The sequence below is a fragment of the Alosa sapidissima genome, chromosome 6 (assembly GCF_018492685.1).
Source record: "Alosa sapidissima isolate fAloSap1 chromosome 6, fAloSap1.pri, whole genome shotgun sequence".
Lineage (NCBI taxonomy): Eukaryota > Metazoa > Chordata > Actinopteri > Clupeiformes > Clupeidae > Alosa > Alosa sapidissima.
Window position 1 is genome coordinate 28,684,370 of NC_055962.1, and position 27,500 is coordinate 28,711,869.

Sequence of the window (27,500 nt, forward strand, 5' to 3'; positions counted from 1 at the left end):
TCTCCCTCTCAGCCGCCCTCATCCGTGGCAACAGGGCCAACTGTACACAGTTCTCCCGCAACCTGGACTGGCTGGTCAGCAAACTGGAGAGGCTGGAGTCGTCATCAGGTACACACAAAGATTTACAATGATCACAGTACAGTACATTGAATAAATATGAAATAAAATACATTTTACTCTCTAGACTTACTTTGTGACTTCAGTTGTGTCTTAGTTACATATAGGAACGTCACATATTACCAACCGTCACGTATGTCCAACCTCTTACGTGTATGTGTCACTTAATATTCATTTCTATACAAACCAAGACGGAAGATTCCTAAAGAAACGCAAGCACCCACACAATAAGTTTATCTTAATTAGCTATGTACCAAAAATGACATTTTACCGTGACTCGAAGAGCTGTAAACAGTGTTGTAAGGCTGCGTGTACAAATCCGCTTGGAGCTCCAGTGGAATTTTGATTTGCCGACTTCTCGGGCTAACCGTTCATGTGCCTGAGAAAGGTTGGGAATAAGCACCCACCAGCCCAGCATTAAACTCCGAGCATGGTAAACAAAATCGGATATTTCACGCAGTAAAAGCCCCGGTAAGAACTAGATTTTATTCAAATCTACACGCCTATGGCTACTGAAAAATGTAAGGTTCATTTAGCAAATGTTATTTTGAAATATTAAAAAACATTGTTGTTTGAAGAATTTTCGAACGAAATGGTTGGTAATTAGCACGTTTACGATTTTAAGTATACATACAGTTGAGTTGGTCACATCTGGCACATCCTGCCACATACTGTACTTACGGTAAACATATAAGAGCATGTGGAAAGTATAAAATGTTCTCACAATTCTCCACATAATGGTCCCTTCTTACTGAGACTTAGAGAAAAGGCCAGACATTTCCCACCAGCTTTAGAAAAGGCCACAGTTTAAAGCAGTGAGACCTCAAGCCTTGTGCCTGAAGAATGATGATATCTGCCCCAGCACAAGCACGTCTAACCAAGTGATAATGCAACATGCTATCCTTTTCTAAAGGATATTCATTATCTGCGAATTAAAAATGATTAGTTCCAGATGCCAGATGTAAGGTTTAATATAAGGTTCCTGCACTCTCTCAATTATTAGTGTCTGTACATTTGTGGTTTAGATAAAAATCCTGTAGGTAGAGAAAGAAACACCTGTCTCACCTCAGTCGGTGAACCTGAATGGCCTTTAATTACTTACTCTTTTTTGGTTTGTCTGTTTTAAGTGTTTCTGTGTACAGTTTATTTATCACAGAGAGAAAACACTATTAGTGAGCATTTTCTCTGTATCAACACATCGCCCTTTATTGTATATGAACTAGCCCCCAAATTTAGACTCCCTTATATTTTTCCAATATATTTTTTTTTTTCGAAAAACAATCCCCATAGGACTATGGCATTTGTGACTTTTGTGTCTGCATCTCTCCACTGTGTGTTTAGCATGCACTGTACACCGTTTAGAGATAAGCACACAGGCAGAGCCATCTATCTACAAAGGCTCTGAAAAGTTGCATCAGCAGCACCACTTTTTGTTTTGGCATCTCTTCCCCCACAGGAATTCTAGAGGTTCTTCACTGCATTCTGGTGGAGAGCCCCGAGGCCCTGAACATCATCCAGAAAGCGCACATTAAATCCATCATCTCTCTGCTGTACAAGCACGGACGCAACCACAAGGTCACTTCCCACCTCCCCCCACATGATAAACAAACAAACAAACAAACAAACAAACAAACAAACAAGCCAATAAACACACACACAGATGGTTGTTGAATGCTCATTCAGCGAATATCCATTCTGTGAGTACTCTGTAAAAAAAAAAAAAAAAACCTGGTCTTCATACACAGCCCTGGCTACCTGTACTGGAAATGAGTGAGCTCTCTGGTATTTTGTTTGGTGTTTGGTTCAAATATCAACAAATGTAACATTATCCAGAATAGCATCTTTAAGACCAGTCCTAGACTAAAAGGAAAATGTCACTAAAAAAAATCCATTGAAAAAAGTTTTAAGTATAGGACTAGGCTTAATCCGTGTATGCAAAATTGGCTGTTGATGTCTGGCCCTAAGTGTCTATGAGCTATTCTGATGCACGTTTAACTGAAAGGTGTGCAAGAGCACTTCTAAAATAGGGGTTATTTGAAGCTTGGCATGCTTCTAGTGTCATAACACATGGGTGCTTTTCCATCTGGGTTGTGACATTCATGGCATCTCTCATAAAGAGCAGATGACAGATGCTTTTAGTGTCTTTCAGAATGTCCCTTGTGTTGACCCCACAAGGGTGGCCATACGGATGCCATACGGATGGTAGTAGTGGAGGCATTCCTCTACCCTGTAAAAACCTTAACCATCCATCCCAGTGTACTCACACCCCCATTATTGGAAATGCCTGTCAAGCCTCACTAAGCTTAAAGCCTGTCATATGGAGTATGACACATAACTGCTTTGGGCACTGAGAGAGCTGATGAACAGTAGCTCTATTTTATAGTTCTCCTTTAGCCATGCTCAACGACGTCAGTGAGTGAACTATTTTATAGTTCTCCTTTAGCCATGCTCAACGACGTCAGTGAGTGAACTCACTTAGCAGTTATTTGTGCCACATAAAGTTTGACAGTGTAATATAATGTAATATAAAATGCAATATGTCATCACTTACTGTGTTTACCTACTATTTGTTCTGTCTGTGGGACTCCATGCAGATTCTGGATGTCCTCTGCTCGCTCTGCGTTTGCAATGGTGTGGCCGTCCGAGCCAATCAGAACTTCATCTGTGACCACCTCCTCCCTCGGCGAGATCTGCTCCTGCAGACACGACTGGTCAATGATGTTCAAAGGTAACGGTCAAGTAATGAAATACGTGTATTATGGTTTTGAAGTTGAAGGATACAGCTGTCTACTATTGTGCATATGCCCAAACTATCAGAAATATAATGTAAACATTGTAAATATTGATAAGACATTATAGCTGGAAATCGTTCAAAGTCAAAAATAGTTCAACTTATGAGCTTGCGTTTTTTTCTTCAACAATGGGCCATTGCTAAGCCAGAGAGATAGCTATTTAGCTACAGTAAAGATAATTTGTCATAGAAACATTTCTACCAAGTGTTTTTGCACCCACTGTTTTGGGATTGTCGTACTTTGGAAGTGAAAAACATGTCAGTGTCAACTTCGCCTAAGGAAGAAATAAACTTTTTTTTTCGGCTTGGCGAGTATTAGCACTTGTGGAACTGATTACGATATAAACATGGTCAAAAAGATTTCTTCTGAAACAAAGACGTTAAGGGCATTCCATGAAAGAAATAGGCAAAAAAGCATTCACAGAACTCAAGCTGAGGATCCAGAGAAAAAGAGAAAAGTGTGAGGGAGGCCATGGTGCATCCATCTGTGTAGACGGAGAAGAAGAAGATCAGAATCTTGTTTGAGAACAAATGACGCCTCCCAGGTCTTTAGCTGGCAGCTTTATGAAATAATACCCACAAAACACCAGTCTCATCAGCAGCAGTGAGGAGAATCTGGAATGACCTTCTGAGGAGAGTTACAAAGAAAAGGCACATCTGAGACTGGCCTATGGAAGTAAAAAAGAATAAATTGGCAACAGGAAACACATACTGGGAGGTAGATTGAGATATGTTATAGGCGTATATAGGAGTATTAGTAGGTGTTAGAATAGGTGTCTGAATTATAGAAAATATGCATTAAGCAAATAAATAGATTCTGAAGAAGTGCTTCACATCATCAGCAGCAGTGTAGATGATCATCTGTAATTCCTATAGAATAAAAGGAACCTTTAACAAGGAAGGCTCTAACTGCATTTTACTTTAACTCAGTCATCATGCTATACCCTAAAGACGGCACTTGACTTGACCCAATTCTGTCCTTCAACAACACAGAGACCCAACGCAGGGCTTTTCTGGTGAAGAACCAGTAATGCTGTAAAGCTGTTTGTAATGGCTGCAAATGGAGGATGGAAGAGAAGCATATATATAAAAAAATCAGTTTGAAGCAGAAGTCATCATTTCTTATCAATTTTGACAACGTCTTGACTATATTTTCAAATGATTTTGTAGTGTATTTGATGGATAAAAATATATGTGTTTTTCTAAACTTATTTTATTTTATTTTCTCTGATTGTCTAACATTCTGTAAAGCGTCATGAGACATGTGTAATGTTTTGGTGCTCTATAAGTGAAATTAAATTGAAAATTGAAAATTAATATTGGGGTTGGTGTGTACTTACTTTGGTCCCTTCTCACTCAACTTTTCGCAGCATGCGACCCAACATCTTCCTGGGCATTAACGAGGGGTCTGCCCAGTATAAGAAGTGGTACTTTGAGCTGATGATCGACCAGGTGGACCACTTCATGACCGCCGAGCCCACCCACCTTCGCGTTGGCTGGGCCACCACCAAAGGCTACGCCCCGTACCCCGGGGGTGGTGAGGGATGGGGAGGGAACGGCGCGGGCGATGACCTCTACTCCTACAGCTTCGACGGGCTTCACCTCTGGTCAGGTACATCTCGGGGCCACGGGGAGCACCACATCTCTGCTGATGAGAGCGATTCGGAAAATACGTTAGCACTTTAAGGAATGGGGGATTTGGAACACTACAGTAGCTTGGGTTTTTGTTTTTACAAGCAAGAACAAGACTGTGTTGGCTGGGATCCTAGTTGTGTGGAGTCATATATAATCCAGACTTTTTTTAATGTATTTTTTGAGTACCTACCTCTGAATTTAACAACCTTGATTACTTAGAAACAAATCCACCTAATTTTCATCCACTTTTTCTTTATCATGACATTGACATTCTTCATGAAATACGTCTATCCATTAACTTAAACTAAAAAAAACACTACAGCTACATACAGATACTATCACAAGAAAGTACTATATACTGTACATATACATTTATCTAGGTGTAGTGATCTCTCGAAACAGAGCCTTTTTACTGCTGAGTCATACATACTTAATCACAACAACAGCTGCTAGAGTAATGCTGTTTTATCATGCCAAAGTACCTGTGCGGTAGTTGAATGCATTGGCACCTGTCTTCATCTTTGAAACCACACATCCCCCCCCCTCCCCCCCCCCACTGTTTATCACGTCAGGTCGTATTCCCAGGGCGGTGGCGTCCATCAACCAGCACCTGCTGAGTGGCGATGACGTGGTGAGCTGCTGCCTTGACCTGGGCGCCCCGAGCATGTCCTTCCGCATCAACGGGCAGCCGGTGCAGGGCATGTTCGAAGACTTCAACATAGACGGCTTCTTCTTCCCGGTCGTCAGCTTCTCAGCAGGGGTCAAGTACGCATCAAAGACACACAGATATAGACACACACACACACACACATACACACACACACACACACACACACCTCCACACACGCACACACACACACACACACCTGCACGCACACACACACACATACACACACACACACACACCTCCACACACGCACACACACACACACACACACACACACCTGCACACACACATATACACCTGCACGCACACACACACACACACACCTGCGCGTGCACACACACACACACACACACACACACACACACACACAGTCACAGTAACAGAAATACAGAGAGGCACACATGGGCTCCTCTCCTCCTCTCTCTCTCTCTACCTCCTCCTTTCTTTCTCTCTTTTCATACACACTACTGTATATGTACACCTCTCTCACACCTGTAATGATACAGGGTTCCCCAGTCATTAAAGATATTTTAGGTTATCTGATGTGGACGGCATCAGTTTGTAGACAGACACTGTGTGTGTCTGAGACACAAGCTATTTTTGAAATGCCTGCAGTCTGAATATTTATAAGTAGGACAGCAGAAAGCCAGACCAACCAACATTTCTCAATAATTTACATGGACTTTGAGTCCTAGAGTGTTTTTAGAGGTGGAACTATTTTTGTTCTGACTTTGAATTTTAAAAAAACCCTCCAATGTCAGTTGCGTTATACTCAGGACTCGGCTTGGCTTCTCTAGGGCAAACCGCCTTCTCTCCCACACGCACCTCGAAATTCTCAGCCTCCTTAATGTTAAAAGTTAAATGTTACATTAAACACTAAAGGTCACTTTGAGCAGACTAGCTCCTCTTGCCATATTACACAGAACATTTCCCATTTGAAATTACAAAGACATTTTATTCCAACATTTCTTTGTGGCCCGGAGCAAGCGTATCAAAATGTGACCCTAATCAGAAAGTCACAACTGGGAGATGGTTTTGGCACAGTCCGCAATCCTAACAATTCTAGATTGTTGATATTTGAGCTCAACAGACAATCAAATTACACTCCCCCGCTTGCTGTCCCTGAATTAACATGGCTGGACTTTTGTACGGTCCCCAAATACACGTATATCCCTTTTACTGAGCAGGAACTGTCTACAGAAGTCTACGTTTTTGAGTGAGCACACACCATGGCAGTGTGACTAGAGCGCTCTGGATGGACAGAGGTAATTTAGTTATTGTCTTATCTAACCTTCATGAGGCCTGAACTGTCCTGCCCACTTGTGACAGACCCCGAGCCAGTGTACAGAAAACATACCATACATAGAAATGTCACAGGGAAAGGTTTTAAAGGTACATTCCACAATTCTAGCAATTCTAGATTGTTGATATTTGAGCACAGCAGCAAATCAATATACGGGTCCTCTGTTCTCTTCCACTGAAGCAACTTGAGGATAGAACGCATAGAACAGCTAGAGGACTGCGAGGACTGATAGGACACAATTCCACAGAGAATTATTGGACTAGAACCCGTGGATGCCATCTTTACACTAATGGGTCTTTCCAGGGTTCGCTTCCTGTTGGGTGGCCGCCATGGCGACTTCAAGTTCCTGCCGCCTGCCGGCTACACGCCGTGCTACGAGGCCCTGCTCCCCAAAGAGAAGATGCACATTGAGCCGGTGAAGGAGTACAAGCGTGACCACGATGGCGTCCGACATATACTGGGCACCACGAAGCTCCTGTCCCAAGCCTCCTTCATACCCGTCCCCGTGGACACCAGCCCGGTGAGTCCACTACCAGCGCTGCAGCCCTTCATCCATTAATGTCAACTATTCTTTTGAGATCTGTGATCCCATCCAACAGAAACCATGCCAGCTACCTAGACGTGTTTTTATTATTCCTTCCCAATTCTTCCCCTTCTCTAAGTCCATTTCTCAATCCCACACCAGGATCTGTAACTAACACTAGGTTTATTCCTTGTTTTTTTCTTAAATACACAATGCCTAGTAATGTTTTACTATTAGTGTTTACTATTTTGATTGCTAGCGGTTAACTCTGTCTTGTTGACCTTTCCTTTGTTCAGATTGTTTTGCCCCCTCACCTAGAACATGTGAGGGACAAGCTCGCTGAAAACATCCATGAGCTCTGGGGCATGAATAAGATCGAACTCGGCTGGACTTATGGCAAGGTAAAGACATACAGAAAAAGACATTTTAAAAAGCTTCCCTCTGTTTTGAATACTTGATAAATCTTCATCACACAGTCATTACTGATCGAACTGGTCTAAAATTTTGGCAACGTATAGAAAAATGGAAAAAAGCCTTCACTTGGTTCTAAAGAGCTGATAAGTCTTTATCAGTAAGTCATTGTGTGGGAACTCGTTTTTCTTTATCTTCACACAAATGGTGATCTATATCAGTGCTTTATTAGCCTATCTTGTATCTGCACATTGCTCCTCTCACTCAAGATTTGCATTATCTAAAGAACCCTAAAGGCCCTAATCAGCGTTAATGTCATTTTTTTTCTCTCTGAGGATGTTTGATGAGCTTTAAATTAAGCACTTAAGTGACCCACAATAGCCACAGTATGAATAGACCCGGGCCTCACGCATTGATTTTCATCTGTGGTCATATAGGGAGCTCAAGGTGGAAAGGGCTTTGATTTATGCTCTCCTCTCGCTAAGCTCCCCGCGGTGCAGAGCAGGGGGGAAAATGCTGAGCACACAGCTCTCTTTTGTATTCCGTTAGCGTTAGCTTCACCCAGCCCAGCGTCGCGTGCAGCAGCCTTCACAATACAACAGCCTCGTTTGACAAACCTAATGAACGGCGTTGCCTTTGCGTTCCAGGGAGCGCGGGGAGAATGGAGTAAAAATTAATTACGGGTGAAGATTTCGCCCATCACTCACGGGGCCGAACCTTATAATTTATTAAGGACAATATTTTGGAGGCCCAGCCGTTCTCAAATTAATTTCCCTTTAACGAGGACCTCATTACTTCAAAGTGACATTGTCCCGTGCCCTGACTGGGATGCTTACCAGGGCGAGTGGCTGAGACTTGGCAGCCGAGACACTGGCCCCATTTGGTGGCCGTTGTTCATTTACAATTGCGCTATTGTGATCCCCGGTTCCATTGTAATCCCATTTGCCTCACACATAACTGATTTGATAGGCAGTATCTTTCTTTATTGCGGAAGTGTGCAATATATTATCTGTGGTCCAGGCACTGTCTCTTAATTGGACATGCATTAGCTTCAGCTGCAGAGCTGCATCCACTCACAAGAGTGCCTGAGTACTCTGAACTGAAGCTTAACTCCTTTGTATGAGTACAGAGATTGGCAGAATTAACTTTAGCTGCAGAACCTAAAGTATCGGACAGTATTGTATGTGTCACAAAAAGAGAGTCAAGTCACTTTTAGGGCTTAAAATTCCCAGACATTGATCTAGAACTCATGCGTGGGCTGGGTTGTTAAACATTGAAAATAGATAAATAATAGATCTAATGCCTTCAAACAAAGTCCTTTTAGGCAAGTCCCTCCACTCGGCGGCCATATGACAGCGCTTTTTGGGCACTCGTCGGGCATCCATTTCGGCAGAAATGCGCGTGCGCAAGGCTTCACGACACCAATCTTGCTCCAGCGGCGAGATCACAACACATGATTGGCACGATGTCTTCACAACACACCATATGATTGGCTCAATGTATTCACATGTCGACATTTTGCCGAGGAAGGGGTGGGATATGTGTAGTAACGGCCATATTGGCGTTACAAACTAGCCCCATGCATTTCTAGAAAGTCTTTGCTTCAAACATTTCTCATAACTTCAGGCACAGACGTTGAAATCATTGTGTGCTGCTAACCATCCTCCCCTTGGACCTTGCAGGTGCGAGATGACAACAAGAGACAGCACCCCTGTCTCATTGACTTCTCCAAATTGCCCGAAACCGAAATGAATTATAACCTGCAGATGTCATCCGAGACATTAAAGTAAGTTACCGCGGAAACAGCCGCGGTTTCAGCCCACAAATTGACCTGGGTGTCTGTCTTCTGTGTGGTGCCGTGGAGAGAGAGCGGTGTAAGGGATCCAGATTCGGGCCGTGATTTAAATTCTAATCATGGCTACTTTAATCCCTCAAGCGAATCCCATGAGAGTGAGAGTATTGATTGGGAGAGGCAAGAGCCTGGGACTAATTTCACTCAAAACTTTCAGCAACTCTCCCCCATGCATTAGAAATGCATTACAGTTAGCCTCCATTATCCTGCAATATTGAATACCTCCTCCGCTTTGGACATTGGCCTATGTTTAGTGCTTCGTTCTTATCTGATTAGGTCCAATGAACTTGGCCAGTGAAGTCATTACCTCTCTGTTACAACATCCATTTTGTTTACGCTTCCATAAGCTTACGTAGCAGTTATCTCTTCCAGGACCTTACTGGCTTTGGGGTGCCTGGTTTCCCATGTCAACCTCAATGCAGAAGAGGATCTGAAAAAAATCAAACTTCCTAAGAAGTAATGTATTCCTATATTGTCTACTTGTTAACACATCAAAACAAGCAATCTTGACTCAATATATGTTTTCACACTGGAGAGCCTTACATACTGTAAAAATGCCCTTCTCTTTGCTGAATACTCTACACTATGTTTTGTTCCTTATTTAAAATGGTGTAGCTATATGATGTCCAACGGTTATAAACCCACGCCACTGGACCTTTCTGACGTGAAGCTGAATCCTGGTCAGGAAGTTCTGGTAGATAAATTGGCCGAGAACGCTCACAACGTTTGGGCCAAAGATAGAATCAAACAAGGATGGACCTATGGCATACAGCAGGTGAGGCTGCCCTATTGCTACGCTACAGGTTGCATAAGGGTCGAATTCTACTAATTTAGCAGATTATATCACTTTATAATGGTATTACATATTACATAATGGTCATTCATTTACTACAGTGTTGCATAGGCTAAAGACCCGTTACTGTTGAGATGAAAGTGTCCTCATTATCCACTGTCTGTCATTTTGTGTAGGATCTGAAGAGCAGACGCAATCCTCGCCTGGTGCCATATGCTTTACTAGATGAGCGCACTAAAAGATCCAACCGCGACAGTCTCCGTGAGGCTATCCGAACACTGGTCGGATATGGGTACAACATCGACCCTCCAGACCAAGAGCGTGAGAAAAATTAGCATCTAAAATACATAGAGAGACAATTTGAATCATTTACATATTTCATCAGTAACTAATGATCCTAAGGCCTGATCATCTAAAATAAATGTAAAATGGTAACTGGTTTCATTCTAACTGGTGTAGTATCCTAATATTAATTATATTGGGGCAGCCGTGGCCTACTGGTTAGCGCTTTGGACTTGTAACCGGAGGGTTGCCGGTTCGAACCCCGACCAGTAGGCATGGCTGAAGTGCCCTTGAGCAACGCACCTAACACTGCTCCCGAGCGCCGCTAGCTCACTGTGCCGGGATTAGTGTGTGCTTCACCTCACTGTGTGTTCACTGTCTGCTGAGTGTGTTTCACTAATTCACGGATTGGGATAAATGCAGAGACCAAATTTCCCTCACAGGATCAAAAAAAGTATATACTTTACTTACTTATACTTAATTAAAAGTTGCATTTCACTGTAATGGTTCATTCAATATTTAACAAACTTTTGCCATAATTTAAATTAAGGCTCACTTTCAAATACCTGTGAACTGAGCCCAGTCATAACCCTAAGTGAGGCCACTAAGTGAGGCTTAGTGTGCATTTGTCACACTAAGAGGTGATTTGTTGACTGTTATTTGTTGACTTGATAGTTCATAGAAATAAAGTTGAACACGCGATGGTTTAGTCACATGATCTAGGCTTCCCATGCCCCAGTAACCAAGCTCCTCACTCTCTATCTACCCTGTAGCTACCCACGGAGTAGAGAAGCAGAGCATCGACACAATCCGCTTCTTCCGTGTGGAGAAGACTTACGCGGTCACCACTGGGAAGTGGTACTTTGAGTTTGAGGCTTTGACAGGCGGAGACATGCTAGTGGGCTGGGCCAGGCCCGCCTCCAGGCCTGACGTAGAGCTGGGATTGGACGACCTCTCATATGTGTTTGATGGTTTCCGGGTAAGTGGCTACCATTCACAACTCTTCACATGATCTTACAAAAGGTCACATATACTATTCCATAGAATGGTGGGTAGAAGCTATAGAATATGTGGTCTTCAATTAATAATGGACAATTCAGTAAATGAAAGTCATTTGTTGATATTTAATAAAGTGAGTTTGCATGCCAACCTTATTTGATGAATCTGCTTATGGGTTCTTCTTAGGGCCGACGTGTACACAAAGGAAGTCATTTCTTTGGTCGCACCTGGAGCAAGGGTGATGTGGTTGGGTGTATGATCAATATGGAGGACAAGTCCATGCTCTTTACTCTGAATGGAGAAATTCTTATCACCAGCAGTGGCTCTGAGCTGTGCTTCACTGACTTTGAAACTCAGGACGGTGAGTCGTGCATGCAGGCAGAGCACCGATCAATCAATGTCACTGTTTTAATGTCCATAAACAGATGGAGATAAAGCAGCTCTCAAGTGAGGGAACTTGACTTACTGCAGTGTGATTACAAACGAGCAAAACATAAAGTACAAAATAAAAAGTAAAGGATTCAGCCAACTTGTCTGTTAGCCAAGGTAGCATCAAAGAAAATGTGTCTGAACGTCCGCCAGCAACCACAGCGTGTTGTTGTGTCGCCTCCAGGCTTCATCCCAGTGTGTAGCCTGGGACTCTCCCAGATCGGACGCATGAACTTGGGTAAGGACGCCAGCACCTTTAAGTACTACACCATGTATGGCCTCCAGGAGGGATTTGAGCCCTTCGCCGTCAACATGAACCGCGAGGTCACCATGTGGTTTAGCAAACGCCTGCCCACCTTCGTCAACGTGCCAGCGGATCACCCACACATTGAGGTGAGGCCTCCAACAGACATGGGCAAAACACATGACACATGGCACCACATGGGCAAACACACAGGGTACATGGCACCACATGGGCAAAACACATGACACATGGCACCACATGGCCAAAACACATGACACATGGCACCACATGGGTGAAACACAGGACACATGGCACCACATGGGTGAAACACAGGGCACATGGCACCACATGGGCGAAACACAGGGCACATGGTACCACATGGGTGAAACACTTTTTATTATGTGCTGCAATGTTTTGACCCGGCTGGGTCTTCCTCAGGCCTTATGGGAGTTTTTAGCAGAGTGCGGGCATTTCATAACCTGACTCTCGCCAGATGAATTTCGTTGCGCCTAGCTCCACTCACATCCATCTGGGATCGCTTCCGTTGGGAGTGATTTCGGCACCATATTTTATGGTAGAGCCAATCAGGACGCAGGGCGGGAGTTTCATAGATGTGACGTAGCGGAGAAGCGACTGTGAGACTATTTTCAGCGTCACAGGTTGGCTTCGATGTGAGTGGTTGAAGTAGCACGTCAATAAAGATGACGGACAAGTGGCTTATCCAATCATATGCAAGGGTTTTTTAATAAGGCCCAACCTTCTGAAACACCTCTCCAATGGAGCGATCCCAGATCGATGAGCGGAACAAAATTCATCTGGCGAGAGTCGGGTTAAGCATTTCATCCTTTTCTAGTTCCATTTGCCCTGCACCTCACCAATGGGGATGTGCACACTACTACAACTACTCTATGCGACCACTGAATGTCAGACCATGTGTTGTATGGCCTCCTGTTTTAGGTGACCAGGATCGATGGTACTGTGGACACACCCCCGTGCCTAAAGGTGTCCCATAAGACCTACGGCACACAGGCCAGCAACAAGGACATGGTGTACTGTCGACTGAGCATGCCCGTCGAGCTCTACCCAGGGCCAAGAAAGAACGAAGGTATGGAGGTAACCGAAGCGCCCAAGAAAGACGGTGGCCAGATTGATTATGGGAGCATCACAAAGGTAAAGAAATATATATATTCCCAATATGAAACCATATTCACATCCATGCAATCAGGCATTGTAGTCTTATTACCTTACTACCTCTATTTTTTTTTATATACTACCTCTATTTTTTTTTATATATATATATGTCCTATATTTCTATTTTGATACATACATGTTCTATATTTCAGTCTTGCACTTTAATTTAATGTTTATTGTCTATGGCTATGTCCATAGTATGTCTATGTCTGTATTTAAAGTATGTCTATGTCTGCATGGGAAAGTAAGAAACGAAATTTCAATTCTTTGTATGACCAGTGCATGTAAAGAAATTGACAATAAAAGCCGACTTGACTTGACTTGACTTATTGGCAGTGCTAGAAGATTGCAATTAGGCATTGTAGTCTTATTGGCAGTGCTAGAAGATTGCAATTAGGCATTGTAGTCTTATTGGCACTGCTAGAAGATTGCTAGAATGTTATCAGGTGTCTTTTGCCAATATAGTCAGCAGTGTTGTGCTTGGTTTTCTTTCATTTTTGCTGTGTGCTCCATCCCTAGAACACAAAAGTGCATAGTGGATATCCTGGATGGGTGATTGTAATGAGATGTGTTGATCTGTCCTTCACAAGATCATATACCATCAAAATGAATTTTAAGATGATACAAAAACTAGTTGCATGACAGCATACATCAAAAAATGGCAAATAGTGCTGCTTTAAAAGTGGCTACTCCCTCTCCTGTGTGCTATATGAACAGGGATACTGAATCACAGGAAGTGATGTACCATGAATATCCTGTTCTTCCCCCAGTACTATTACTCTGTGAGAGTGTTTGCTGGTCAGGATCCCACTTCTGTGTGGGTGGGCTGGGTTACCCCTGACTACCACTACTACAGCAAGAATTTCAGCCTCAGCAAGATCCGCACCGTCACCGTAACCCTTGGAGACGAACGAGGTCGTGTCCACGAGAGGTGAGTTTAAAAGACATGATTAAAATGTAAAGTTGCGGTAGTGAGTTTTTGTCTGAAACTGGCGAGTTAGCAAGTAGCTTTGGACTCTAGTAGGAACAGCAGGTGTGTTTTTCTGTCCTGCACCTGAGCAAATGCTATCAAAGTAAATGTGAGGCAATACTAACAAAACAGCAAGCCTCCATCTGTCTTATGAAAATAAATGAATAAATAAAATCAAGAAACCTTTAACTCATCTTCTTTGTTTTACCTGCTGTCTTGCGTCCCATTTTAAACTGTGCTTCCTTATGGGCTTGTCTGTTGTCAGTTTGAGGAGGAGTAACTGCTACATGGTGTGTGGAAGGGACATCGGGCTCGGCTCGTCCTCATCCCACTCCAATGTTGACCTTGAGATCGGCTGCTTCATAGACCTGGCCTCTGGTCTCATCTCATTCACTGCCAATGGCAAGCAGTTGCCCACCACTTACCAGGTAGGTGTGCTGCAACTTAACCCTCTCCAATCAGATGCTTGCCAAAGAAAATTCTCCACAGTCACAACTTTGTGATTTGGTCTCTGAATACCAATTGTCTCAGAATTAGAGCCAATAGTAATGTCAAAACGGAGTGTTCAAACCCACATAGAGCTCGCCGTCTAGACATCCCATAATATTCTGACAAGACGGTGCTGTAATCGGCTCCATTAAAAGGCAATATGCAGTAATGGATGAAACCAGGCTGATCTCTCAGCGGAAAGTCTACTAACTCAGCCCAGAAGAGAAGCCCGGCAGGTCCAGGAGCTGCCTGGGCAGCTATGCACTAATGAGCCCCACGCGCTGCTGCCTCTCCTTGATGGCTGACGTTGATGCAGTGCCAGACGAAGGGGCTCACACTGTCACAGGAGACAACTCGCAATCTATTTCCCGTCTGAAAGCAGACTGGATTTACATTAATCCTGACGCACTGCCACCCACCATCCACCCAGCACCCAAACCCCCCCCCCCCATGTGCAACATTACTGTACTTTGCACAGGGCGGTGTAGTTTAAATTAAAGTCTGTGACTAAGCATCTGGGGATATCTACAGAGGGCGGTATGAGAGTGAGTGCACTGATGGGACTCTCTGCTCTGTCCCTCAACCAGGTGGAGCCCAACACCAAGCTGTTTCCTGCAGCATTCATTCTGCCAACAAGCCCTAATTTGCTCCAGTTTGAGTTTGCAAAGATCCAGGTAGGCTTTGGATTTTATCTCTATTTTTTTTCACAGAATGATCTGAACCTGTACTGTGTGTACTTACTGTATCTCATCAATGTAATGTTCTCTAATCAAACACATGATAGAGATGCTGGGTTTTTATTAGTCAAGTTAAAGGAACACTGCAACAACGCCAATAGGGAGCTATAGGCTAACTGGTGTAACCCACTTCCAGTGTATTATGCTAAGCTAGGCTGACGGTGTCTGGTTGGGTTGTTGTACGCAGAGAAACACTGGGGTAGACTACAAATAAGCTTATTTCCCCAAAAAGTTGGCGTGTTCCATTAACACACAGGTCATGCTAGTACCTATTAACTGTGAGCCAACTTCCACACGCTGCTGCAGGATGCCATGCCCTTGTCGTCGGCCATCTTCAAGAGCTTGCACAGGAACCCAGTGCCCCAGTGCCCGCCGCGGCTGGACGTGCAGACCATCGTCTCCGTGCTGTGGAGCCGCATGCCCAACACCTTCCTGTCGGTGGAGACGGCGCGGGTCAGCGAGCGGCACGGCTGGGTGGTGCAGTGCCTGGAACCGCTGCAGATGCTGGCCGTGCACATCCCCGAGGAGAACAGGTCAGTCTCTCTTCAAATACGAGAACAGGTCAGTCTCTCTTCAAACACGAGAACAGGTCAGTCTCTCTTCAAATACCAAAACAGGTCAGTCTCTCTTCAAACACGAGAACAGGTCAGTCTCTCTTCAAATACCAAAACAGGTCAGTCTCTCTTCAAACACCAAAACAGGTCAGTCTCTCTTCAAATACCAAATGTCAATGTCAATGTCAATTTCACTTATATAGCGCGTTTACAGACGGCTTAGCCTCACCAAAGTGCCTCACAATAAAGTGCAATAAATAAATACAGGAAGGCACAAAAACAAAAAGGGCTACAGTTAAAATAAGTTAAGAAATGCAGAAAAAAGAACATTTAAAACTAAACTTCTTTAAAAGGGACTTAAAAAATATTCTCAGAGTCGCAGAGACTGAGCTGAACGGATGTGGAGGGGGAAGGTTGGTTGTCGGAAGTGCTTCGTCAGTGATATCTCTCGAAAGCAGGTGCTCTTTGGTTTCAAGGGAATACTTGTTGTCTTAAAAGAGTTGGTTTGACCAAAAGATTCCAAAGGCACACTGCTTTTTATAGTTAAAAAGCCTTTAATTTAAGTGGGTTTACGCGTTTACGCGACAAAAAAAAAGAAACAAAAAGGTCAGTCTCTCTGCCCGGCGGAACGACGGGACGGCAGCCTTCTGTCTGTGTGGGTTCGTCTGATCTGATCAGTGGGGAGGGAGGCGTCCCGGCGATTTCACACTCGCTGATTCTCACTCAGAGACCTGAGCCAGCAGATTGTCCCACAGGACAGTGATTGCATACATGATTGTATTTCAGCAGAGTTTAGTGCTCCCAAGGGCTATGTACACACACACACACACACACACACACACACACACACACACACACACACACACTCACACACACACACATATACTTACACACACACACATACACACACACACACAGAATCCCTTCACATACATTTGTATGGGTGACACAAACCTCATTTTCTTTATGAATACAATATGCTGCACCATTAATCTGTGTACTCAAGCACCCTGATTACTGTCTTGGGAACAATTATTTTAAAATACCTATACCTACTTGTTTGTTTATTATATTATTTAAACATACAGTACAATATTGACTGTCAGTTTAATGTAGAAGGTAATACATCTTTCTCGAAGGAGTTCTGATTGAATATGTAGCTACTTTTATAGTATGTTAGGGTTTATTATGTTGTTATGGTTCTCCTTGGGGGTATTCTAAGAACATAGATTATATTATATTAGTGAGAAGCTAAATTACCTCAGAAGTAGATGGTAAACCAGGTAATAGAAAGAACCCCATGGCTCTGTTTCACAAGGAGAATGAAACCATTGGGCTCTTCTATTAGGAGGTTTACCATTTTCTCTGTCTCAACTTAGCCAGGCTTGTCACTGATCTATGTTCTTGGAATTCTTGCCATTTATCATTACATTACATTACACTTGGCTGACTCATTTTTAACCAAAGCGACTAACAACATGGTAAACAGTTTAAGTTTTAAAGCAATTCTCTCAACAATTTTAGGACAATTTAAAAACGGTAGAGTACAGTAAGAATAAGTGCATCAGTGAGTGCTGTTTTTAAACAGCTGAGTGTCAGTTCAAGACAGGTGCTGATGAAGCATCATATGAGTTGAGTTGTTGAGGTGGCATGTTCTGGAATGTTACAGTTTACTATGGAATTGCTCTCTTGTGGTTCAGGTGTGTTGATATCATGGAGCTGTCGGAGAACAAGACTCTACGCCAGTTCCACTACCACACTCTGAAGCTCTACTGCGCCCTGTGCGCCCTGGGCAACACACGGGTGGCCCACGCCCTCTGCAGCCATCTGGACCAATCACAGCTCCTCTACACCATCGACAACCAATACCTGACCGGGCAGCTGCGTGAGGGCTTCTACGACGTGCTTATCAGCATCCACCTGGACAGGGCCAAGGAGGCACGCCTAATGATGAAGGACGAATACATCATCCCGGTCACCTCGGAAACGCGCAGCATCCGTCTCTTCCGCGATGAGTCCAAGAGCCACACGCTGCCCGGTGTGGGCCTGAGCACCACGCTGGCGCCTGGACTGACCTTCTCGCCGCCCTGCTTCATCAGCACCAAGCGCGAGCAGCATCTGTACAGCCCACAGATCCCGCTGGCCAAGCTCAAGGCCAAGGCCATCTCCATGCTGACCGAGGCCGTGCATGGCGGCGGCGTGCACATCCGCGACCCTGTAGGGGGCAGCGTGGAGTACCAGTTTGTGCCCATCATCAAGCTCATCAGCACGCTGCTCATCATGGGCGCACTGACCAGCGACGAGGTGCGCCTCGTCCTGCTCCTCATCGAGCCCAACGTCTTCCAGGAGGCCGAGGAGCAGTCCGGCACGCTGGCGGTGGAGGCCAGACCGGGGAAGGAGGAGGTGACCGGTACTGAGGGGAAGGCTGTGGAGGCTGGGGAGGAGGAGGCCAAGGAGGCCAAACAGCCCACGAGGGGCCTCCTGGAGAAGCATCTGCCTGAGTCGGTCAAACTGCAGGTCAGAGCTCCTTCTGTTCCGCCTGGACGAGCCAGTGGTGTTGGAAAGTCCTACTGTAAGGGGAGGGACAGTGCAGCAAAATGGACTCAGTTCCATGTAAAGTGCCATAACAAGTAACAATCACAGGGAAGCTACACCAGGCATGTAACTGAAACGTTCCATTCGTGTGGTCTGCTGCAATAATTAGCTTCCACTAAAATCAATGGAAGTAGCTACACCAGACGTGATAGCAGTGCGTATGTTCGGAAAAAAAATAGACCATTCATCTAAAATGTTTTTTACGGGTCGTGAACGGAACGCTTCAGTTACGCTCCTGGTGTAGCTTCCCTATTAGATTACTTTTTTCCTTGGGATACAGACTTAAACAATCTGTCTGGTCTTGACAGAATAGAATTGGAAAATGTGAAGAACATTTGTCTACTTGTAATATTGCCGAGTTATCAGGCCAAATTCATTAGTGACCTGGAGAAGTCAAACAGTCCAATGTACAGTATACAGCTGTTCCAAGAATGTTGATTCTGCTCCTTATATGTGTTTATAAGCTATCCAGCGATGTGTTTTGTACACAATATTGTCAATATTCCCACATGGTATCATTTGCTGGCTTTATATGTAGCGCTAACGCTGCTCTAAATGCTTTGTGCAGATGTGTGTGCTGCTGCACTACTTCTGTGACTGTGAGCTGAAGCAGCGCATTGAGGCTATTGTGGCCTTCGCCGACACCTACGTGTCCAAGCTGCAGTACAACCAGAAGTTCAGATACAACGAGCTGATGCTGGCTCTCAACATGTCTGCTGCCGTCACCGCCAAGAAGACCCGGGAGTTCCGCTCCCCTCCGCAGGAACAGGTACCAGCAGTCCCACTGGTCAGGTGTCAGCTGAATACAAATCCCTGCAGCCCTGGCAGAACTTTAAAGCAGCACCATGGAAGAATTTATATGTATGCCCCTTGGCGTCAATGTTCAACACCATTTTGCGCTAAGATGGTTCATCAAAAACGTATTGGCCTTGTCAGAGACTTTATTGACTTTATTCTCCATGGCATCAAAATGAGTTTGAAGCCTTTATTTTAAGCTAAAAGAAGTGCATTGTTTTCCTGCTGTCTTGCCATGGCAAACTCTGAAAGCCTGAAAGTAGAATTAACATAACTGCTTTAGTAACAGAGAGACAGAAAATGTGGCAGTTGATGGAAGTCGCTGTGTACCCTCTGATTAACATTTTACTGTCTGAACTTTAAGAGAACTTTAGAGAAATGTTCTCAAGTGGTGTTCACTTGAAACGGACAGTTTCACTTCCTGTAAATGCGTGGCTGCTCTTTCGCTGAATTATTAATTGTGGGAAGCTTTCATTTTAATTTAGGATTCCACATCTCCTTTGGGTGAATTAATTTGGAAAAAATTGAATGAATCTTCTCCTCTTCTGTTTTACCGAAAAGACAAGCCATATTCTTCAGAACCAATGCTAGGTTGCTAGCCGTTACTACAATACAATACAATACAATACATATGATTTTCAGGACAGCTTGCATCATGTTATGTCTAGAGAGGCCATCGGGACCATGATAATCAGATTTGATCCTATTGTTTCTTTTCTGTTTCTGCATGTATCTTCCAAACTCTCATCATGCAGATTAATATGCTGCTCAACTTCAGCCTTGGGGATGACTGTCCCTGCCCTGAGGAAATTCAAGATGAGCTGCATATTTTCCATGACGACTTGAGAATACACTGTGGTAAGACTCTCTCTCCACACACACACACACACACACACACACACACACACACACACACACACATACATTGTCATATTGCCAAATTGTATCACATATCATATACAGTATTGTTATCATTGTTCTATATCATATCACAATATTGATCATTTTTCCATATACATGAAGGTGTCCCTGTGTAATGTGTTAACTCTGTATAATATACATTAATTTGTAAGATTATTTTATATTTATTATAAGATATACAATTATTTGGCATCATATATCACCATTTCTCCTCAGCATAACAAAACGGGTCCAAGCCATATCGGCCCGCCCGATTGTGCCTTGCGAAACATACACGCACACACACACACACGCACACACACACACACACACGCACACACGCACACACGCACACACGCACACACGCACACACGCACACACACACACACACACACACACACACACACACACACACACACACACACGCATTTTAACAGGTGAGTGTCCAAATGTGAGTGACTTCAGAAGCACATTTCCCTTGTGTGTCCCCATTCAGGAATCCCAATTGAAGATGAGGAGGAGGAACCGGACACCTCCATCAAAGGCCGCCTGATGTCCCTCGTCTACAAAATCAAAGGCCGGCCACAGAAAACCGAGAAGGAACCAACAGAGCAGGAACAAGCTGCTCCCAGTAAGCCAGCACCTAAACAACCTTAAGTACCAGTCAAAGTGTGGTCTAAGGTCCATAGCACCTAAACAACCTTAAGTACTAGTGCATGTTAGGTGCGTTGGGTTAATAGGTGTGTTGGGTTAATAGATGTGTTAGGTAAGTGCATGTTAGGTGGTTTGGGTTAATAGGTGTGTTGGGTAAGTGCATGTTAGTTGTGTTGGGTTAATAGGTGTATTGGGTTAATAGATGTGTGGGTAAGTGCATGTTAGGTGTGTTGGGTTAATAGATGTGTTGGGTAAGTGCATGTTTGGTGTGTTGGGTTAATAGGTGTATTGGGTTAATAGGTGTGTTATGTAAGAGCATGTTAGGTGTGTTGGGTTAATAGATGTGTTGGGTAAGTGCATGTTAGGTGTGTTGGGTTAATAGGTGTATTGGGTTAATAGGTGTGTTGGGTAAGTGCATCTTAGGTGTGTTGGGTTAATAGGTGTATTGGGTTAATAGGTGTGTTGGGTAAGTGCATGTTAGGTGTGTTGTGTTAATAGGTGTATTGGATTAATAGGTGTGTTAGGTAAGTGCATGTTAGGTGTGTTGGGTTAATAGGTGTGTTAGGAGAGGAGATGCTCTCAGAAGAGTTGGGTCTTTAGGAGCTTCTTGACGATAGAGATAACCCCTGATCTGATCTGGTAGTGGAACAACACATGAAAAGTCTTGATAGCTGTATGTGTAGGGATCACAAACCAAGGTCAACTATCACTACCGTTTTCATGCTGCAAAAAACATACTCTTATTGGAGAAACTATTGGAGAAAAGCCAGTCAATCTACAGGATGAGTATTTAGACTTTTGGAAGACACGTCCGCTCTTGTGATTGAAGGTCAAGCACCCTGAGGCAGACTGTACAGTATGTTAAAAGGAGACTCGCAAACACTTCCAGGGATGCTAAAATAATTCCCGCGACTCATTAGGGGTGTATAAATAATTCAGGAGATTTAGGATGCAGAGGGAGGTGAGTTTGGAGACTCAGCAGCCCCCCTGTCAAGTATGTAGGTCAGTGTAATTAGCCATAAAAAAATAATCACTGAGCGGCCGCCAAAAAAGTCACACATACGTTTGTTTTAACTGAAGCTGAACACCAAATTATATATACTGCATATGTATAGAATTAATCATAAACCCAGCTAAAAAGATGGATGTTGCAAAAGCGGTTACCTTGATCAACAAGCACTCCCCCGTAGTGCTGTAGTATTAACTTTCAAGCAGAGCTCTTCAAAGTCAAAGTCAAAGTCTGCTTTATTGTCAATTTCTTCACATGTCAAGACATACAAAGAGATCGAAATTGCGTTTCCTACTATCCCACGGTGGAGACAAGACATATTTTACCAATTAGGTCCACAGACAAACATAACATTCAAGTAAACAATATAAAAAGTAAAAATAAGAAGGCACATACAATGAAGAAATAAGAGCAGCAAAATTTCTTCCTGGGGTGGCTGAGCATGTGGCATATTCTATGCTTCTTTTCCTGGTATGTGGCCGTCCCATCACTCTCCCCAGGAAAGGCTTTTCACCTGACCGTCACACTCTGTCCTGCATATTAAACCCACATCCCTGACCCCGCTTCTCTGTGCTGCCCGTGGACATTAGGGGGACAAACAGTGTTTTTGGAAGCAAAACACATCAGTAGGCACTGGCCAGCGGGCATTGGCCAGAACCACAGCAGATGCTGCCAACATCCTGGCACCGAGCTCACCCCTGAACAGAACCCAAAATGCCCGTTCCGTTAATTCTGGACCAATTAGATGCTTGCTGATGGTCAGAGTGGACTTTAGTGACCTGGAGGACAGTGGCCATCCATATGTGTCCAAATGAAACTTGAGCACTTTCCAAACTCTTTAATTGTACTATGGTCTCCTCCTGGTATTTATTGTGGTAGTTAACTATTGTTGCCTAAGGTCTCCTCTGCATTGTAGCTTGGATGTTATTTTGTAAGTTGTTTTGGACAGAAGTGTCTGCTAAATGGATGAATGTAAATGTTCACATTTGGATTTGTTGATGTATAGAATACTATTTAAACTTTAGGAGACTTGGAGCTTTTGGTTTAAAACGCTTGAAATGTGCTATAAATAATTTTTGTGAGGAAAAAAAATAAGTTTACTTGTGTCAGCTAAATGCTTAAATTGCAACATCTCCATTCCCCCCTCACCAGATTATGATCTATTGCGCATGGTAATGATCTTGCTACCCCTCCAGAAGTGCCGAGCTGGTGTATTGATTCATCCTTATGAAGTCATAACACCGTGTAGGGCTGTCGGTCGCGGGAAAGACTGACTCAGCTGGGAAGGCACAGCCGCAGCACTTCGCAGACATACTGTATAGCGATCTCTCTCTCTCTCTCTCTCTCTCTCTTCTCTTCTCTCTCTCTCTCTCTCTCTCTCTGTCTCTTTCTCTCTCTCTCTCTCTCTCTCTCTCTCTCTCTCTCTCTCTCTCTCTTCAGCCTGAGTGATAGTTTCCAATTCCCTCATAAAGACTCACCAGCCAGCCGAAGCTGCTGACATGACCATAGTTTTGGTAACATCAAAAAGGGCACTTCGCTTCCGAGTAGATTGAGAAGGCCTACGCAGAAAGAGAACAGTGCTGTTCTATTTCTGATTGAGAATAAATAAATCAGGTCTGAAAATGCCTACTGGGTTTGCCTCTAAATTATATTTTATTTTGAATTAGCCTGTCTACCTTCAACATATTTGGCAAATGGTAGATGCATTCGTTTCATTTAATTGTTTGTAACAAAATTACAAATTCGCTTTTCTGAAGAATTAAATAGGTTATGTAGCTAAAGAAATTTCCTTTAGTTCCCTAGGCTACTTGCCTTTTCGGGCTCATGGTTAGTCATTTTTTATTACAGTTGTGTACTTAAGCCTATTCTCTTAAAATGTATTTGTTGTCCCTATCTGGACACAGAGATGTATTAAAAAAAAAAACGCAATTTGTGTTGTTTTCAACACATATTGTGTAACAAATACAAAAAGGGAACAACACAAACTGTGTTCTCCCTATCTGGACACAGAGATGTGTTACAAAACAACGCAAGTTGTGTTGTTTTCAACACATTTATTTTAATGTGTACATGTGCCTCCCCAGCCAACCTGAAGGAGCTCATCTCCCAGACCATGGTGACGTGGGCGCAGGAGTGCCTGGTGCAGGACCCGCAGCTGGTGCGCACCATGTTCAGCCTGCTGCGGCGGCAGTACGACGGCATCGGCGAGCTGCTGCGCTCCATGAAGAAGAGCTACACCATCAGCGCCGCCTCGGTGCAGGACGCCACCCACCTGCTGGCGTCGCTCGGTCAGATCCGCTCGCTGCTCAGCGTGCGCATGGGCCTGGAGGAGGAGAGGCTCATGATCGACGGGCTCAGGTAGGGCCACAGCGCATCATCACACTCCCATCATCCTCCAGGGATCTCATTGACTTTCACTGACAACATGGAACAAAACGAACATAACATACAAACAACATGACCTCTCACAACCTAGTATACTACCAAGTATACAAAATTGTGTACCCTTTTACATTGCTTTTTCTTTTAGGCTATTTACTCCGATATGTCAGTTCATGTGGAAACTCTATAGAAGAGTACAATTATATAATTCATATCATTAAACCTTAATCTCATTAGTGATGATCAGTGAATTCACTGAATTTCAAAGCCTTGAAAAATAGATTCTTAAAAGACCCATTACTTTTCCTGGAATTCCAAGAACCCCGATGCTCCAATGTTACATACATATACCGTAATGTCCCAACTATTAGCCACGGTTTATACATTAATTTTGCAAAATTTCTTCAGCTATGATGTTGATACATGAGGACAGTTAATATGGTATTAAATATTAATTAATTTATGGGTTTGTTTTTTTAACTTGCATAAAACACTGTCCTGCGGTTTATACACAATGTGACTAATACGCAGGACATTACTGTACACAGATTACACTTGCAGCCTCTGGCATGGGAGAGTGGTTGGGGTGCTGCTAGCAATTAAGCTAAACATAATGGCTGCTAGCGTCTGCAGTGAGCCTGTAATGTAAGGACTGAGCTACACCAGGTGCGTAATTGAAGCGTTCCGTTTGCGTTGTGTCTGCTGCAACAATTAGCTTCCATTATAATCAATGGAAGTAGCTACACCAGACGTGACAGTGTAGACCATTCATCTAAACGTGACAGAATAGACCAGACGTGACAGAATAGACCATTCATCTAAAATATATTTTACGCGTTGCGAACGGAACGCTTCAGTTACGCGCCTGGTGTAGCTCATACCTAAGGTTTATATAGTGTGCAGCTCTCTCTCTTAGTCACCAGCTAGCTCTGTGGCCTCAATCCATCCATCACTGTTCAAAAACCTCTTGTTCAGCCGGAGCCTTGATTGAAAGCCCTCAGCTTGAGGATGGCTGGTTGGTTGGCCTCAAAGCTTGTAGTGAAGCAAGAGACCATTTCTTTTTCTCCTTTCTCTGACTGCCATGTTGTTCAGTTGATTAAGAAGCATTAACAGCTTTACGTTAAAAAGAACACTTCATAGGGTCACAGACACAAAATTTGCATAATAAATAGAATTTTGTAGATTGTACGGCTGTTGGAAGTATAATCAAACCTCTCAACACTCCTTGCTTGTACGGCTGTTGGACGTATAATCACACCTCTCACCACTCCTTCTGTCTGCCGTTCCCTATAGTGACATCATGAACAACAAAGTGTTCTACCAACATCCCAACCTGATGAGAGTCCTGGGTATGCATGAGACTGTCATGCAAGTGATGGTCAACGTCCTAGGAGGAGACGACAAGTCTCAGGTAGGTCAAGCCAGAGTCAGACACACACAGGAAAAGGGTCCGCAAAACTACTACAGTCTCACAAACCGGCATACTTATCAAATTGGGACTTTTCGGGCACAAGAGGTACTCTGAAGTAAATCACAATTGTCCCGTAATGTTTTATCTGTTATCTGTTGTATACAATTTGAGTGCATACTGCTGAACAGCTTTGTGCTAAAAGTTTGATAGCTTCCAAAAGAGGGCAAGAGAACAGTAGCTGCTTGCGGGGGTGTAGCTCCCAATTGATTTGTGGCGTGGAACTAAACAGATGAGTGATGCCAGGGCCTGATCGGAATGGAAAGCCTATCTGTCATTAAGACATGAAGCTCAGCAGGTGGAGATATTGCCCAGGCCTAACAACTTAGCAGGCGCTCGAGGGTGGAGGGGGTCAGACAGCAATAGAGAGAGTGGGTTGGGCGGAGGTGTGTGTGTGTGTGTGTGTGTGTGTGTGTGTGTGTGTGTGTGTGTGTGTGTGTGTGTATGTGTGAGTGTGAGTGTGAGTGTGTGTGAGTGTGTGTGAGTGTGTGTGAGTGTGTGTGTGTGTGAGTGTGTGTGTGGAGGGGTGGGACGGTGGGGGGCAATCACGCCTGTCCTTTTTGGGCTGTGCTAGGAGAGCGCGCTGCGATTTGATGCCCCTTGCTGTGCCAAGCGTGAAGTAGCCAGCGGGGGGGGGGAAACCCAGGGTACCACAGGGTCCGCAGCGTCTGGTTTCTGCTTTGGGGAATGCACTTTAAGGAGGCCCTCCTCAGCTGCAGGGTGTGGGGGTGGGGGAAGAGGGGTGGGGTGGGGTGGGGGTCGCAGATGTCTGACCGCAACCCCCCAACACTGAGATCTGATCTGAGCAGGCTGCGTACGGAGACCCTTATGACGAACCAAACATGTGTTTGTGTGTGTGTGTATGCACCATTTTATATATGTACTTTTTGCAGATATGGTGCCATATCTCGCCACCTCGCCACCAAAAGTTTATTAGTATTAAAAATGACTTCGCTGACACGTTGGATAATGATGGCTGTTAAAAATGACTTCACTGACACGTTTGATGATGATTGCTGTTGTGCTTTATTTTGCTTTATTTGATCTTTCATTCTTTTCCTCTGTGGGTCCCTTGCTAGAGAATGGACTACTTGGGGGTCCATGTTGTTTGTCTCTATGGGGAAACGTGTGTTCACTGTGTGCTCTATGTGTTCACTAATTCATTGATGGGATAAATGTAGAGACCAAATTCTTCCTTGTATACGCAAGTATGCTTGGCCTAGAAACCTGTTGTTATGGTGGGTTTTTTTTATCTTTGTTTGTTTTCTCCTTGTTCTCATCTTCTCCCAGATCGCCTTCCCCGCCATGGTGGCCAGCTGCTGCCGCTTCCTGTGCTACTTCTGTCGGATCAGCCGGCAGAACCAGAAGGCCATGTTCGACCACCTGAGCTACCTGCTGGAGAACAGCTGCGTGGGGCTGGGTGGGTAATCAGCGGCACCGTCGCCCTCACCAAAACCCTGGTGAAGTCAGGGCACAGCAGAGTACACAACAGCCGTGTGTGTGTGTGTGTGTTTGGTGTGTGAGTGTGTTTGTGTGTGTGTGTGTGTGTGTGTGTGTGTGTGTGTGTGCGCATGTGTGTGTGTGTGTGTGAGAGAGAGTGTGACAGAGAGTGTGAGTGTGAGTGTGTGTGCGCATGTGTGTGAGTGTGTGTGTGTGTGTGTGTGTGTGTGTGTTGGTGGTGGAGGTTGGCAAGAGGTCTGGAGATAAGAA

General features: G+C 44.2%; 1 protein-coding gene across 3 annotated transcripts in view; it reads left to right on the forward strand.

Moving 5' to 3' along the window:
• The window catches only part of ryr3 (ryanodine receptor 3), a 115,591-nt gene that overhangs the window by 36,874 nt on the left and 51,217 nt on the right, over positions 1 to 27,500 (forward strand). For all 3 annotated transcript variants that reach the window (XM_042096496.1, XM_042096497.1, XM_042096498.1), the window contains 26 exons: positions 13 to 108; positions 1,574 to 1,692; positions 2,712 to 2,845; positions 4,279 to 4,520; positions 5,116 to 5,308; positions 6,817 to 7,033; positions 7,333 to 7,437; positions 9,130 to 9,233; positions 9,672 to 9,755; positions 9,915 to 10,074; positions 10,269 to 10,413; positions 11,148 to 11,353; positions 11,560 to 11,734; positions 11,987 to 12,195; positions 13,004 to 13,216; positions 14,008 to 14,168; positions 14,473 to 14,635; positions 15,284 to 15,370; positions 15,740 to 15,966; positions 17,688 to 18,504; positions 19,151 to 19,351; positions 20,133 to 20,235; positions 20,774 to 20,908; positions 24,025 to 24,298; positions 25,616 to 25,733; positions 27,081 to 27,210. In XM_042096496.1, coding sequence (XP_041952430.1) covers positions 13 to 108; positions 1,574 to 1,692; positions 2,712 to 2,845; positions 4,279 to 4,520; positions 5,116 to 5,308; positions 6,817 to 7,033; positions 7,333 to 7,437; positions 9,130 to 9,233; positions 9,672 to 9,755; positions 9,915 to 10,074; positions 10,269 to 10,413; positions 11,148 to 11,353; positions 11,560 to 11,734; positions 11,987 to 12,195; positions 13,004 to 13,216; positions 14,008 to 14,168; positions 14,473 to 14,635; positions 15,284 to 15,370; positions 15,740 to 15,966; positions 17,688 to 18,504; positions 19,151 to 19,351; positions 20,133 to 20,235; positions 20,774 to 20,908; positions 24,025 to 24,298; positions 25,616 to 25,733; positions 27,081 to 27,210 — 4,818 coding nt within the window. The remainder of the gene's footprint in view (positions 1 to 12; positions 109 to 1,573; positions 1,693 to 2,711; positions 2,846 to 4,278; positions 4,521 to 5,115; positions 5,309 to 6,816; positions 7,034 to 7,332; positions 7,438 to 9,129; positions 9,234 to 9,671; positions 9,756 to 9,914; positions 10,075 to 10,268; positions 10,414 to 11,147; positions 11,354 to 11,559; positions 11,735 to 11,986; positions 12,196 to 13,003; positions 13,217 to 14,007; positions 14,169 to 14,472; positions 14,636 to 15,283; positions 15,371 to 15,739; positions 15,967 to 17,687; positions 18,505 to 19,150; positions 19,352 to 20,132; positions 20,236 to 20,773; positions 20,909 to 24,024; positions 24,299 to 25,615; positions 25,734 to 27,080; positions 27,211 to 27,500) is intronic.